The sequence below is a fragment of the Tigriopus californicus genome, chromosome 12, assembly GCF_007210705.1.
Source record: "Tigriopus californicus strain San Diego chromosome 12, Tcal_SD_v2.1, whole genome shotgun sequence".
In the NCBI taxonomy this organism is placed as follows: domain Eukaryota; kingdom Metazoa; phylum Arthropoda; class Copepoda; order Harpacticoida; family Harpacticidae; genus Tigriopus; species Tigriopus californicus.
In genome coordinates, this window is record NC_081451.1 from 4,497,450 (window position 1) to 4,513,894 (window position 16,445).

At 41.0% G+C, this 16,445-nt stretch overlaps 1 protein-coding gene across 1 annotated transcript in view; it reads left to right on the forward strand.

Annotated features, from left to right (window-relative positions):
• Nucleotides 1-16,445, forward strand: part of LOC131891408 (uncharacterized) — a 36,994-nt gene that overhangs the window by 13,892 nt on the left and 6,657 nt on the right. Inside the window, exons 3-4 of the mRNA XM_059240961.1 lie at nucleotides 975-1,187; nucleotides 11,592-12,182. Coding sequence (XP_059096944.1) covers nucleotides 975-1,187; nucleotides 11,592-12,182 — 804 coding nt within the window. The remainder of the gene's footprint in view (nucleotides 1-974; nucleotides 1,188-11,591; nucleotides 12,183-16,445) is intronic.

Consider the following 16,445-nt stretch of genomic DNA (forward strand, 5'->3'; position numbering starts at 1 on the left):
TCGGCTCCCGTCCAAATGCCATCAGCGACGGGAGTTGACAAAGGATCTGTTCAATCTGGCCCATCCACTCTACTGCAATAACCAAGATTTTCATCACTTACCTCTACCTACCTGTCTTTGTACTATCTGCAACTCACCTCTTACCTTTTTTCATGTGCATTTAACCAATTTTAGTCATACTCATTGTGATATCCCGTTCTAGTCAACTATTTTATTGCCTTTACCTTTTTGACATTCTTCTTGTTTTACCATTTTGTATAATGTATATACATCAGATTTTATTTTATAGTTACTTTTACGCCATGACCTGACCAAGAGTCGCAATAAAGATTATTATTATTAACAGAAAGACGAAAAAAGTGAAAGAATTCAAGAGCATATAAATAGAAAAAACGTATAGTACCACAATACTTGAAGTAGAAAAAGAGAAAGCTAAAAATCAAAAGTATCTTTCTTACCTTAAGCAGCCACGCAACCACTTTCACAACACAATGCACTCAGCAGCCGTTTGATCAAGGTCTGGAGCAACAAAACGTGCGATTGCTCTCAAAGATTACAAATTGCCCATTTCGGATCAATTAGGCTTTGAATGATACCTGGTCCAACCATTGAGTGGAAAGCTGATGAGAAATTTTATTAAAAACTGGTCCATATTTGGCTTAAAGGTGCTACCGGATCAATAACATATACCTACTCCCGACGAATTTTCGAGGGCAATAAATAGATTAGAAAATGAAGGAGCCCGAGAAAGAAGAAAGGAGAACGTCAATATTTCAATAGCTTCAAGTATAGCCAAAAATGTGGACCTCTGTTGATTGATATGCGCGTGACAATTACAACAGTATACAGTTTGCTAGACTTACTCTGCAAGATTGATTTATTCAAGCAGTTATCGAACACAGGTCTGAGTTCAATAGTTTCTAGGTGATTGATCGCTGCCATTAATATTTCATGCCTTAATCTCCTCTCCTCAGGAAATTGGACTTACCAAGTGAACACCTGTGGCTCTGAAGTCGTTCCAATTGAGTTTTCTGAAGTGGGCAACAAATACTACCAATTGATGAGCAATCGAGGCTCTCACTGGCCAGATTCACAGAGGAAGTGTACCATTCAAGGGACCACTTTACCAATTCTTGAAACGCCTGAGGACGTCAATGCCTTAAGCAACGTGGCTAGATTTCTAACAGGTAAAACATCATTCTCTCAATAGTTTGCTTCATTGAAGTAGTTCTCCTCAATGTCGTGTCTGAAGCAACGGTATTTGCGTAGGCTATTTCTTCAATTGTGAACCAAACCCTTTTAAACCGACTTCTCAAGAGAAGGGTCTCTCTCAGTGACGCCAAACGCTATGGAATATATATATTCCGTGATGGGGCGGTCTTTCCGCAACTATACTTTGTTTGGGAGATCATTGAATAATGTTAGTGGACCTCGTGTTGTCATCTATGAATTTGAAGTAGGCAGCTGAGGAGGAGAAGGGCTTGCCCAAGTCCTCAAAATCTGGCAAGTTCAAATCCAGGGCGGCTGCCATAGAAAACCAAATAACTAGAATGCTCAAGCTCTACAGGAGTTGTTCTGGATGAGCATGATTTCAGGTCAGCTGACGCTGGGTGGCACGTGAAATCTCCCTTAAGGCAAGTTCAATTATTTGCATGAATCGTTCGTTAGTCTTGCTTTCCTTCAATTTCTTGTGATTCTTACAAATATGCATGTAGAAAGAGCGGTAGGATAATAAAAACATGCTTTTTGGGCATAACACACGTAACATGTTCAAAAGATTGGGACGTTAGCAGAGCAAATCACATATTCTATTAATTGCTCTTGTTTAGCAACGCATCTCGAAAGTGTAGCAAAATGTATCCGAAATTGCAATGCAATGATGAGGCAATCGGAATTTCGTTTCAATCTCCCAACAATTTGCTTCAATGTGGGCGACGTGATTACACCTTTACGTAATTGAGATAATTCCAACGCCTCTTGAGGCCAGCCTGAACCCAGGCTTGTTCCTTGGGTTTCAGTTAAGTGTTTCCACCACATGGATGAAAATTGCAATTGGAGCCCCCATCATAGCCCCTTCAACGTTTCGGTATTAAAATTGTGGTCGGACAGCTTTCTCTAACCCGTTTTTTGAAGGGTGCTAGAGGAGAGCAATTGCTTGACAAGGAGTCGTATTAGGAGTTTCAGCTCAGAATTTGCACGCACCGTCAACGATTCAGATTTGTACCATAGTTGCCCTAGGAATTTTGACTACGAACGGAACTCTTTGACACCCAACGACAGCTGAAACGAAAAGATGCAATCGCAACGCCCTTGATCGATCTATTTATGGAGTTATCTATGGCGGCTGCAAGGAATGAGCTAGGCCATGGAGTACTGGAGTGGAAAGCTCTCTAAAACCTTGCTAGAAGTCGTTTCAGTTTTGCGTTACCTCCTAATCAAGTCTTTGAACATGAAGATGAAATTCTCTCAGCGGGAATACATCTGATGAGGAGGTAACGCATAGCTCTACAAGCCATGCAAGAAGACGTTCGTAGTTTGATCAAGTTTTTCGCTCCACTATATAAGCACTCCATAGTCAGGCTAAAACTCCATCAACATTCTTGAATTATTGAGTGAACAAAAGTTGGGGAAAAACTGGTGCATTACAAAGGGTATTCACCTAAACGGATGGGAAAACATGCTAGATGTCTTCATTGCCAGTGTAATGGATTATTGGTTGTCTTGGTTATGGTGCAGTTACACGACACATAATTTTAGGCAATGTGTCGATAAAATTGCGCTTCACAAGGGACATCTGGAGTCACAGTCTTGCAGTCTAGACTTGGAACGTGCTCTAACTTTCTGTGCTGTGTGAGAGACTTTGTCGCTCCGTTAGAAGAATTGATTAAAGCGCAATGGAACGTGACCAAACCAAGAGAATTTCAACGAACAAAAGAGCAAGTTGATTGGGGTCAAATTTGTCATCCAACACCTTGGAAACGAAATGCAATTTGGTTAAAAAATAAACGTGTGGATTTTTAGGAACAAACGAAAAAAATGGTATTGATAAGAAGTAATAAGAAGTATTGAAACAAGCCACATTTGGTCGCCATACGAGGCGAAGATTGAAAACAATGACTCCACCTGGGTATGAGATACAAGTTTTTACACCATGTAAGGATTAGCCAGATCAGCCAACTCCAATTCGTTGGTCGATCAAATAATATATATAAATAAAAGTCAAGTATAATAAATAATCTTCTCGTCTTGAACTGCTGGGATTCCAATCCCGGTAGCGGTAAGGAAGTCCGCACCAAAAAAAAAAATACATCCGACGTATCCACTTGAAAAGGGGGTTTGTAACAAATCAGTACTCTTGATGTTTGCAAAAGAGACACAAAATCGAAAAATATTGTTTATTATATTCATACCTATTTACTCAGTAAATGTTGTTCAATCACTGTCTCCATCAGTCAAAAGGCCACTCAATCCACCTAGTTTATAAAGCTCAAATCTACAAGGCAAAAATGAATGAAAAAGGCTGGTGTAAATCAAAGTCACCACTTTATACCTAAATCAATTCAGTTTTCTGACGTTGTTTTTTGCACTCCTCTCGCTATTTTTCTAGGGCCACAATTCAGAAGCACTGAACGCTCCATCGTGAACCACAATAAGTTGCCATGAAAATGCCTTAGGACATGTGAACGAGAAGTTTTATATGTGAGATGTGAATGTTACTACAATGAACTCAAAAGATAAAATTTGTGTCGTGCATCATTAGCTTCGTACTTAAAAGTTTGCAGCTGTGAGTCACCTTTTCATTCGGTCTTAAGCAAGCTGCGTTTTCAGCATAGTAGGAATCTTTATTGTAGTGAGTCTTCTTTTCCGTTTAGCTAAAGCAAATCGAGAGGATAGACCAAACATCCATGGAACCAAGAACTCCTCCGTTCTTGAGTTATTCTTGAAATAACCAAACCTGACCTGCATTATTGTTGCAAGGATCCCTGTTCTGTGGGGCTTAGACGCAAAAGCCCATTCCCCTTCCTCTTGCCACTATACAGTACAACCAAGATATGAAAATGACCCTTAAAACTGACATGAATGCTGATATGATTGAAGATTTTGATCGATACATTTTGCAATTCAATTGAAAAACTCTCATTATCTTCATTCTATCAAAAAAATAAATCATACATCTAGGCAGTAGTTAAAAACACTTGGTTGCTTTTGGACAAGATTGATTAACTACATTATTTTCCATCACTTTAGTTGGGCTTTATTCATCAAAGCCTGGAAAGTAAAGATATACGAAACCACACTAGAAGACGTTTCAGCATTGCGTTACCTCCTAATCAGAAGCCTGCCAGCTGAGGGAGTGCTTTATCAAATTCATCTTTACGTTCATGCAGCATTTGAGAGGTAACGCAATGGGAAAACCTCATTTAGTGAAGTTTCAAAAAGCTCTCCTCTTGATTCCTGACGGACTCCATAACAGATATTTTCGTGGCTTATCCCCTAGACCACTTGACTCCTTTGCTACTTCAACCAATCAGAGTTGAGAATTTTGGTCGATGTAGAATTTAATAGGTTCTTTGAAGGGTCAAGCGGGCAAGTGGTAAATCAGATAAGCCACGAAAATATCAGCTAGTGTTGTTCAATTTTGAGGTCAACCAAATGTCTTCCTCAAAAGTTATATACTCTTTAAACTTAGCTAAAGTAGGAGAAAAACAAATGAGCAAGCACTATATCGTTGAGATCTCACCAAGGGGTGCTAACTATTGCTTTAATCAATGTGCTTGCGCCGATAGATTGCTACCCAGTGCTCTACTGTTTGTTGACCTTGTGTTTTTTTACCGTCAGACTTCTCCCTTTCCGGGGGAAATCATCCACAGGCAGAAGGACAAAACAGGCTTCTGCGGGCATAGACAGGCACCGGGCGTAGACAAGCTCCGGCGGGCAAAAAGCATTATATTGCGGGCATGGATTGGCTCCACAATCCACGGTGGGCATCCTCCACGTACCAGGATAGGTGTCAACATCCACAACCAAGGTGGTCATTCTTCCCCAAGAAAAACTATGGAGAGCAGGAGTAAAGTGACCGTTTTAAGATATTTGTGAAAACCTTACTCGTCTGAGATTGGTCTTTTTTCTCAAAAATGTAAATGTCCTTACTGATAATACATTCACACACACCCACACTCATACAGGCTGACCTGACCCGAAAATATCAAACAAGGACCAAACTCTGTAGCACTGGATTGGAAGTTTGTGTCGCAGGTAGATTGGTTACATAAATAGTGCTAAGTCCCTTTCAATTGAAGGAGAATGTATTGTCCAGTTCAGCGCATGCCTATGCTCAAAAATAGAAAACGGGCAACGTATTCTGTTAATTCTCAAATTCGGTGTAAATTCGAGGTAATTTGTTCATCATATGTTCAAAAAGAGTTACAGTTTGACGGGTAAATGTAAAAAATATGTACCCACGAAAGATCTGCTTCGACACTCTGTATGAAAAGGTATGGGGTTTCACCGGCTTTTCAAACCTAAAAGATACGAGGAATGTAATGCCCACTATTAAACTAGTGTGGCGGCATTTTACTTTCCGTTACAGGATCATTTGTTCATGGTCACGCTGTTTGTTCAATTTGTTGTGTTTGTGAAAGACCACGAGGTTATGAAAGGATTACGTTGAACTTGCATTCCTAAAAAACACGAATTAAACCACTAGAAATACCAAGTGCGTCTTGTTCCTATTAGGAGATAAACTAAATCAATGCAACCCAAGGCGTGTAGCGGTTACATCGTTTGATTCTCTCGTGGATTCAACTTCTGCGCTATGAAGAAACCAAGTGGCAAATTGTCTGCGGTAACGGGCAGTATGAACCGTTTGGAGCAACTCCTGAGCCTTAATGAGAATTTGGAGGAAATAAAGACTGAATTGGAAAGATTCAAGCGACTCATGATCGAATTGGAATCTGAGTGTCAGTTATTAGGAGAAACCTTGGTGGAGGAAAGTGACAAAGAAATTCTGACCTTATGGTGCCAGGAACATTTGGACTCAAAGATAGTCTTTTTAAGAAATGTGGAGCAGAGAGTGACAGACTTGGAAATAGAAGCCCATGAAAGTGTTTCTAACGTTTCCAAAGGGCCCAACAAGTACGATTCGGAGTCGTTGCTTTCAGCCCGAATGGAAGCTGCAGTTAGGAGGAAGGAGCTCGAACTTGAGCTGGAATACAGAAGAAGAAGACAATCGAACTAGAAATGCGAGAGCGAAAGTTGAAAGAGGCTGCCCAAGACGTGAGGATAGAGAAAGAACTTATGGCAATAGAAGAAGCGGTGGCCAAAGAGCGATTGAAGGAAAGTGAGTTGGCAAAAGTGGATAACGCCGGATCTTTGCTCAAAGTCGCCAAGTCAACCGCACCCCCATCACCCAAAAGAGACATCTCAATGGAGGAGGTGCTAGACAAGCTACTAAACGTACAATTACAAGCAACTTTACCAAAAAGAGAATTGAAGCCATTCACTGGACGTCTTCTGGAATTTCAAACTTTTATACAAGCATTTCAATTTCAAATTGAAAAAAGAACTGACAACGACGAAGAAAGGCTCGGTTTCCTGTTGCAGTTTACAGAAGCAGACGCCCATGAGCTTATCAAACCGTGCGTTCACTTACCGCCCTCGGAAGGATTTATAAGGGCCAAAAAACTCCTTAAAGAAGAGGATGGCAATACCTTTCGTATTTCTAGCGCTTATAGACGCCAGCTAGAAGATTGGCCAATCGTAAAAGAAGATGCGGATGATATAAGGCAATTTTCGCTCTTACTGCAGAGATGTCAAACCGCCATGACAGACCTTAGAACGTTGGGAGCATTTGGAAGACCAGAAACTCTACTGAAGTTGGTGGCAAAGTTGCCTCAAGGATGTCAAAGGTCATGGAGGCGTTTGGTTCTTTCTATTGAAAGAGACGGGCACAGGGAGGCAGACTTTAACGATTTTGTCGAGCTAATACGGAATATTTCGGAAGAGTGGAACCACCCCATCTTTGGCATTCGAAGGGAACTACTACAAAACACCCAGACAAAGAAGAACGTAATGCTGGCTACCACAACAACAGCGACTATCTTCAAGGGATCTCCCATCCCTGCAAGTGCGGAAGAATGTGTGTTTTGTACCAAGATGCACGATATGAACGAATGCCATTTGGCTAAAGGGTTATCGTTAGATGAAAGACGAGAAAAGCTTAATGGTCGTTGTTTTGGCTGCCTTGGCTTAGGCCATTGGGCCAGAACGTGTCGTAAACGTAAAAGGTGCGGCAAATGAGGGAGAAGCCATCCTACGATTTTACATGCCGATACATGGCAGGATTCCGGGCTACGAAGCAACAACACCAATCCGACCCCCAACCTAATGTCCAATTCAATGCCTGATACCACTGTCCCCAATGTGAGTGTTCGAGGAGTTCAAGTGTCTGGTCAGCTAGGTGATGGTTCCAAGGAGCCTACAATTGCAGTGGCGCTGGTTCCGGTGAAGATAAGGTCAGCAGATACTGGCCGTGAAATCACCACTTACGTATGCAGCACAAGATCCCCATAGCACCGACACGTTCGTTAAAGAGGATCTAGTAAAAGCTCTTGGTATGGTGGGCCAACCCGTGCAAATAGCGTTAACTACAATGGAGAAACACAACAGTCACTGGGCGACCCAGGTGGTGCATGGGCTCGAAGTGATTAATGTGGATGACAAGAGTCTCCCGGTAGGCCGCGAAGATATTCCAACTAGAGATATAATTATTATTATTATTACAGAACCACTCAAGACATCAGGTGAGACGTATAAAGAGTATTGGTAAGTGGTGAGAAAGAAAGAAGAGATGATCGAGTCGTGGCCTCACTTAAATGAGTTACCCATCAATTACTCGAATGATGACGTGGGAATGCTAATTGGAATGAACGCTCCAGGTGCCTTGCGACCCCCTTGAAATTGTGTGTCGACAAGATCATGAACCATATGCGGTTCGAACGAAAAATGGTTGGAACGTACACGGGTTCTGCCCGAGTATTCTACCTTCCATATCATGGGGTGTATCACCCGCGAAAGCCGAAGAAGTTACGAGTCGTGTTCGATTGCTCAGCTAAGGTCATGGGAGTTTCCCTCAACTCGAAGCTCATTCCAGGACCAGACTTGGCAAATTCAATGTTGGGGGTATTGCTCAGGTTTAGACAAGAGCAAGTGGCTCTTGTTGCTGATGTTGAAGCCATGTTCTAACAGGTAACAGTCCCTGAAAAAGAACGCAATTATCTAAAGTTCCTTTGGTGACCTGGTGGAGACCTCAATAGGCCAATGGAAGAGTATAGACTTACCGTCCATCTATTTGGAGCTTCGAGTTCCCCTAGATGTGCGAATTTTACCTTGCAGCGGTGTGCTGATGACCACGAAAAGGAATTTAGTGGCGAAACTATTCGCACTCTCAAGAATAATTTCTATGTTGACGATCTTCTTAAGTCTGTTCCCACAGTCCGTGAGGCTCTTGCACTTCAACAGGAAATTACAACACTTTGTGCTTATGAAAGGTTCACATTAACCAAATTCATCTCAAACAAACAAGCAGTATTGGATGCCCTAGATGAAAACATTAAAGCCAGTTCAGTAACGGATGTCGATCTGTGTAAGGAAAGCGTGGTTGACAAAGCGTTGGGTGTAACTTGGGACATCGTTGCCGACACTCTTGGATTTGGTTCACGACCTACATTCCACAACATCTCGAGACGTAATGTCCTGTCAGTGATCAACTCTTCGTATGATCCTCTTGGATTTGTTGCGCCAAGCATGATCCCAATCAAATCGAAGTTTAGAGATCTGTGTATGAAGAAAGAATTGGGTTGGGACGATCGACTACCATTTAGTGATGGCCTACAGGTGAAAAGTTTGGTCACTGAGCTGCAGGTACTAAAGGCGTTAAAGGTCCCAAGGTGTTACAAATCCAACGACTTTGGAACAACGAAATCCGTCCGCCTTCACCACTTCTCTGATGCCAGCCAAACGGGATAGTCATCCGTCTCCTACTTATGTTTGGAAAACGACAAGAACGAGGTCGAAGTTTCGTTTGTCTTGGGCAAGGCTCGCTTGGCTCCAGTCAAAGTTGTTTCAATTCCACGTTTGGAGTTAACTGCTGCAGTCCTTTCCACCAAACAGGATGCTTTAATCAGAGCAGAGTTGGAATACGACCTGGATGACAGAATTTTCTGGACTGACAGTACGACCGTTCTTCAATATATTCGCAACAAAGATAAACGCTTTCACACGTTTGTCTCAAATCGATTGTCGATCATTCACGAGGCGAGTAAGGTAGACCAATGGAGATACGTGCCGTCGACAGCTAACCCGGCAGATGGTGGATCAAGAGGAATTACTGTTGCTAATTTGATGAGCGAATCAAGGTTGCTCACCGGTCCGGACTTTCTAAAACATCCAACATCACAATGGCCAACCGCTCCCACAGGGCTCTCAGATTTATCTGATAGTGACGAAGCCGTTAAAAAGGTCGTGTCATGCGCAATGAAGAGGTCTATGGGATGGGTGGAAGATTTGGCCATTCGTTGTGACTCGTATTCGAAATTGAAAGCGGTTGTCAAAATTGTCCTTTTAGCCGTGATGAAAATGGGCAAAAACAATGAATGTGTGAGCAACGAACAGATCGAAGAATGCATTTTTCAGTGTCCAAAATGAAGCATTTGGAGTCGAGATCCAAGAAATATCTGCCAACAATTGTGTGAAGAAGTCCAGCAAGCTCTCAAAATTAAGTCCCATTGTAATCGGAAAGCTGGTACGAGTGGGAAGTCGTCTGAGAAATCTAGAATCGTCAAATGATTTCAAATACCCGATTGTACTGCCTAAGAATTCAAGGGTCACCGAATTAATTGTTCAAGCAATACACAGACGGTGTGGTCATCTTGGCCGGGAGTATTTGTTGTCCTCTTTACGACAAACGTTATGGATTATTGGTGCCAAAGTTTGGTGCGACGGGAACTTCATCAGTGCACAACGTGCAAGAAAATTAAAGCAAAAGCATTGGAACAAGTTATGGCAGATCTACCATCTGACCGTCTTACACCGTGCCAACCATTCAAGAACACCGGGGTCGACTACTTTGGACCTTTCTTGGTCAAGCGTGGGCGCTCACATGAGAAGCGCTACGGTGTGATTTTTACTTGTCTCATAACGAGAGCCGTTCACTTCGAAATTGCTTACTCCCTCGAAAGTGATTCATTCCTCTCCTCTCTAAGAAGATTCACGTCCAGGAGGGGCCGTGTCAAAAGAATGCGATGGGACAATGGAACAAATTTCCATGGAGCAAATCAAGAATTGAAAAGGCAAATTACGGCGCTTGAACAAAGTGGAATCGAAAGGGCTGTTGAAAGTTGCGGAATCGAATGGAAATTTAAACCTCCAGGAGCATCGCATCACGGGGGAATATGGGAAAGAAATATACGAACCGCAAGACAAATTATGGAATCCATGCTCAGAGACCTCCCCCATGCATTAACAGATGAAAGTCTGGCAACGCTTTTATGTGAGATCGAAGAGATCATGAATAACCGCCCACTAACTACTCCTTCTGAAGATCCTCAAGACTTGGAGGCTCTAACTCCTAACCACTTGCCGAGAATGAGAGGTGGAGACGTGCACCCATTTCAAGACTTTCATGAAGTCAAATTTACAAGAAACCGTTGGAAACACATTCAGGCAATTGCGGACCGATTTTGGATTAGATGGAGAAAAGAATACCTGTCCAGTTTGAGAACACGGAAAAAATGGACAAGGGAGTATTGCAATTTACAAGAGAATGACATTGTTTTGATAATTGATGGCACCATGCCAAGGAACAAATGGATGATGGGACGAGTGATGGAATGCTTCCCTGGACAAGATGGAAAAGTACGGAGTGCCAAAGTCAAGACAAAATCAGGGGTGTTCTCCAGACCAATAAGCAAACTGTGCTTACTGATGGAGAGAATATTGACGCAAGACGAAGGCAGCAACTGATGAACATTCCCAGAGTGTTCATGGGGTAGGGGATGTGGCGCCATTTTACTTTCCGTTACAGGATCATTTGTTCATGGTCACGCTGTTTGTTCAATTTGTTGTTTGTGAAAGACCACGAGGTTATGAAAGGATTAAGTTGAAGTTGCATTCCTAAAAAACACGAATTAAACCACTAGAAATACCAAGTGCGTCTTGTTCCTATTAGGAGATAAACTAAATCAATGCAACCCAAGGCGTGTAGCGGTTACAACTAGTTTAAAGCTTGCGATACTTTACTTTTCAAAAAAAAATCAGCTTGAACATTTACGCACATTTTAGATCCTAAAACTGACGATATCCGCTAATTTGAATCCAAGCTTTGCCTTTTTGCAGTTGTCAAATGACCCCAATGATTGTCGGAACTCGTCCTAGTCTCAATGGAAATATTTCTTTTTTTTTCTTTAAATTGAAGTGACTTCTTACAGCTTTGATGATGCAATTTAACTCATTTGCGTTTTTGGCAATTACAGTCTCTACTTATATTTTAGCATTTCATGTGTCTTTTTTTCACTTGATTTCTTTTCTTATAGATAAGGAAGTTCCTTTGGGTCTGAGGGGTCAAACTGCCGTTCCTTGTCAAGGCGATGCTTGCATTGGAAAATTGATTTGGGAAAATGGAGAGACTTTTCAAAACCTAGCAAATTTTTCCTCCGTATCATTTTCTCATGGAATGTTGAGCCCGCCACCAGAAATGGGACTAAAGCTTAATCGTCATGGAGCTTTGACGCTAATGCGATATGATGTTGACAATTTCGTTTGCGAATTTAGGTGCAACATCATATCCACAACAACATCCACAACTACATCCACAACTACATCCACAACAACAGTCATAACAATATCCACATTAATACTCACAACGACACCTACAGCAACTACAGGAACAATAATGGAATTTGGATCGGCTTCGACCTCAGTTATGGAATCCACAACCAAGACAAAACCTTCAACACCGCCTAGTGAAGTAAGGGATTCTCGTTGGATGACCGTCGACCTGCCTGAAGCATTAGTTTCAAATTTTAAAGAATGGATTGCAATCGACAACAATGGAAAGGGTTGTCAGGCAGTTTGCCAAAAAGCATGCGTGATTGGGATCACTCTATGTTTTGCCATGGAGCAAGGTAAAGTTTAGACCTTAAATTTTCCGTTTCATCAAATCACATAACCGCCTTGTTCAAGCAAACATCATTTGAAGATTGGAGTTGTATCAGCGATTCGGTGTCAAAGTCACACCAAAATAACATTTGTTTAAATTTTTGACACAAATTTTTCGATCATCAAAGTCATAAGATACAATAGCAAAGACCAAAATCAGGCCCCTCACACTCGATTTTTCGCTGCTTTTCCTTTACTTTACAAGAATAAATGTAAGAATTTAAAGGACTCCCTCTTGTTGTGTAAGCTCGTTCTTGTCAACTCTTATATTGACTGGAAAAGATTGGATAAGGTGGTTTCCATGAAGATTTTCTTTATGGGAGAATTTAGTTTTGCTCTTAGCGTTGAAGAGTGGGAGTTTACTTCAGATAGGTACAATAGAATTTTGAAGTCGAAATCACATTCCCTTGAAAAGCTGTAGGAGTTTGTGATGTTGCGCAATTTCTCCCAGCATGTTGGCGTAGCCACCAGGGCGCATACCGTTCTGAACGTGTTCTTTCCTAATGACCTTGATTTGATGAAGTGCCTCCATGTGACGCTTGTTAATCCACATTATTATTATGTTCTTGAGAAAGGGTCGACCATTATTCAAAAGCTGCTTTGCTCTGGAATGAAAGAGGTGCTTTACTTTGAAAATTCAGGATCAAGAAATTCTAACTCTTATTTTTGCAGTTTGTAAGATGACACAAGCTTAGTTTACCCTCAAATGTAATTGCAGATGTTAATGTGAAGTGCTCAAAGATATTGAAACGATTTCACCTCACTCATCATTTTTACCGGCACTTTACGATTTCTTTGACCATCCATCCATGTTATGTCACACGTTAAACGGGCGAAAAACTTGAGCAGCTCACAATGCCTTTTTAAGCTTTGATAGAAATACTCAAAACACATCTTGCCATCCATAGCTCGCAAAACCCGAAGGAGCTAGTTTTATGTAATTGCTTTATGGATTTCTAGCTCAGATTAAAAACTCAAATCCCATAATAACTTTGCTGCACATTGAATAGCAATTGAAATGAAATCAGTATATGATCCATTGAACCACTATTGAGTTGGCTCCCAAAAAAGCTCAAATTTACAGGCACTTGATAAAAATTTTAAAACCAAGAAAGTATGTCGTACAGTATATTGTTTTTTTTCACCTCTAATTCAAGAACTCAAAGCTTTCGTCAACAAAGGCTACTGATGATGGTTGATGGAATCCTTAGGACCATTTTAAAAGGCGTTCTCTCCATCCTTACCATGCATTTGGTTAAGATCACAAGTAACTTTATTATTCAATGCAGTGAATCCCTCGGGACATCAAGACACTCGAGGAGTACAGATATTCAATCCTTTTTCTTTTACGGGTCTTTAACTGATACTTGGGAACGTTCACAAAGGCTAGTTTGAAAAAACACCTGTCGTCAGTTCCAGTTTGTTTAAAAAACACTTCTAAGTTCCAGTTCCATAGACTAGTACTATTCATGAAGTAAATATTCCATGTCATGACAGTAGTCTTTCTTACACAGTCTCTTAAGAAAAATTGTATTTGGAAACTTAGTAGTTCATTTGATCGTTCACTTTTTTTAAGTGGAGCCACTTGCCAAAGCTCACACGTCTCTGCATCCAGAGTCCCTAGTTGTACCATACGACATTAAAGTCTTAATAAATCTTAAGGCTGGTTTTGTCTAGAACAAAGGCCCTGTTCTGTTAAACCTTTTGCCCGTAACTCTCTAATAATTCTACAATTTTGACGAACCTTTGGTAAGTTTTAAGCGTGATCTTGATCTATTTTTTTCAAATTTGAATTTAACAGATCTTAGAATGTAGTTTTATTAGGAAAACAGCAATGAAAGAAACTCTTAACTAATTTTTGAAGTCCGTTTTGGTACTTTAGTTGCGTGATTAAGGGGGGGGGGATTTTACACATGTTAACTCAAGAAATTATATCTATTTATTTTTGATGTACTTTAACACAGTTCTTAAATGAGAAAAAAAATCATTAAAATTAAGCCAAAAAGAAAGTGGGCAGTGCTTGTCACAATTCGCAACCAGATATTTTATCTTGGCAAACTGGTTTGATTAAAAAGATCTCCGAAGAGATAAAAGTAAGGAACAGCAAACAAACTACCCTGCGGTGATGGGTTCTCTTGATGACTTATGGTATGGAGGATTCCATCATTGATTCCGTTCGACAAAATGCTGTAAATGGCTAATCACGCGACTGAAGTACCAAATCGGACTCCAAAACTTTGTTAGCTTTTTACAAGTTCTTTTTCTTTTTTTTTTTAAGTCTTTATTGCGAGAGTTTTCTCATTGGATCCGTTATCTTTTTACAATATTACAATTTATACAATGCAGCATGATTGAGTCTTGTCCCATTCTGGGTTCAAGGAGCGCCATTCGAGGCGATGATCCACTAGAAAGGGGGGGGGGGGGAGACCTGGGATCGAACCCATGAACCCGAGTTTAGCTCGGTCGCGCGTTAAACAACTGCGCTTCAACCATCTCCCTCTAACTGGGAGTTGTTTTCTAACTCTTCGAAAAAAAAGCAAATTAAAAAGACAAACCTGCAACTGATAATTGTTTTTTCAAAGACCTTTTTTTAAACTCTAAATACTGTTAACTTTTGCGTAAAGACAAGCAATTGACTTCATTCATGGACATAGGCATTTAACATTGTTCCAGATATACTTGTTCCTTCCTACTTTCTTTTTGAATCCAATTTTCCAGCACATTGAATCAATGAAATGCATCATTAGGGAGTTAAAATTAACAGTAACACATTGGCTTACGTGGATCTCTCAGGAAACAAGTCACTATTTGCTAGACCGTGTAAACTGTGAGTGTTGTTTTAGAGATGACTGTCGATTATTTTAGAAACTTTTCCGAAAGATGTTCATCAAAAATTGACACCCAATCAGATCAGTGGAATTTGATGATGCATACCTCGCGGGTCTTTGACAAGAGGGTCTCTAGGTACAACTAATGCCACTTTTACCTCTCAAGGTGTGTGCAACTCCTGTTTGTGACAAAGGCCAAATTTTAAAAGGCTTAAAACAGCCACTCTTTTCAAATCTTATATTAACATTTTCAACGAGAGCTACTGACCAAACCAATGGAAGTTGGCCACAGTGGCTTTAAGGCGGGGAAATCCCCGAGCTTGTGGAAAGTTAGATACTGGTTAGCCTTCAGCCAGCACGGACAGAGGCGTGCCTTGACCGTTGTTTGTTGGGATGTCCACAATTGTAAAAGGCTGAATAAAAGCCTATTTGGTCAATTCTTAGAATCAGGCCCAAGCCTTGGAAGAAATGGCCTGAATAATTTGAATCTGGTTGGCGTATTGGGTTACACGGACCAAGGACGAAGGATAAGATGACGGTGGGATCTCACCATCAGGGCTGTATCATCATCACATTGTCTTTGATAGAAGTGTCTTTGAATTAGACACACACCCTCATAGAGTATGAAGACTTCACTTTGACATTACCTGGGCGAATAATTTTCTTCTGGCACTGACTTGATAACTGGTTCAATGCATTCGCCAAAGACTTGGCTTGAAACCATTTGATAAATGATGATGATAATTTTACCCGAAAGGGAACTGCGAGCGCTTTAAGTTGCAATATCACAATTGATAGCTCTTCTGTTGACATAACTTCCCAAACGATGACGTTACGTCAGCTGGCTGTCGGTTTGTTTCCATCGTTTTGGACACTAGTTGGTATCAACTTTCTTCAAGCCTCACTTTGTTCAACTTCATGCAAAGAGAGCCCTCCACTACTATTAAATGAATAGATATTTCCAAAGCAACAACATGGATTCAAAGTTGGCCACTCTGTTGACACAGCTATTGCTTTTGCCCTCTTCTGGGCTCCTGTGGCGGGAAATAAAATTGAATCAAAAATATGCCCTCCCCGTCTGGATCACATCGCCAATTTCACAAAACGCTGGAGGTTCAGAAAGCTCTATGCTTTCTAAATATCTCAAAAGATAGCTTGGCCCTCCATTTCCATCGCAACAACTTCAAAATTTACTTCCTCGCCGCAACATCTGGCTTCATAAGTTTGTTGTCCACAGACTATCAGCACTAAAGTTTGGTCGAGGGGTTTTTGGCTTGCGGCTTACTGCCGTCTAGCAGACTCCTATCGAAACATCTAAGATGAATGTTTTGCCCGACATCCAAACATATTTTTGGTGGCGGCATACAATTTTTCAGGTTCCCTTTGACACCATCAAACGAC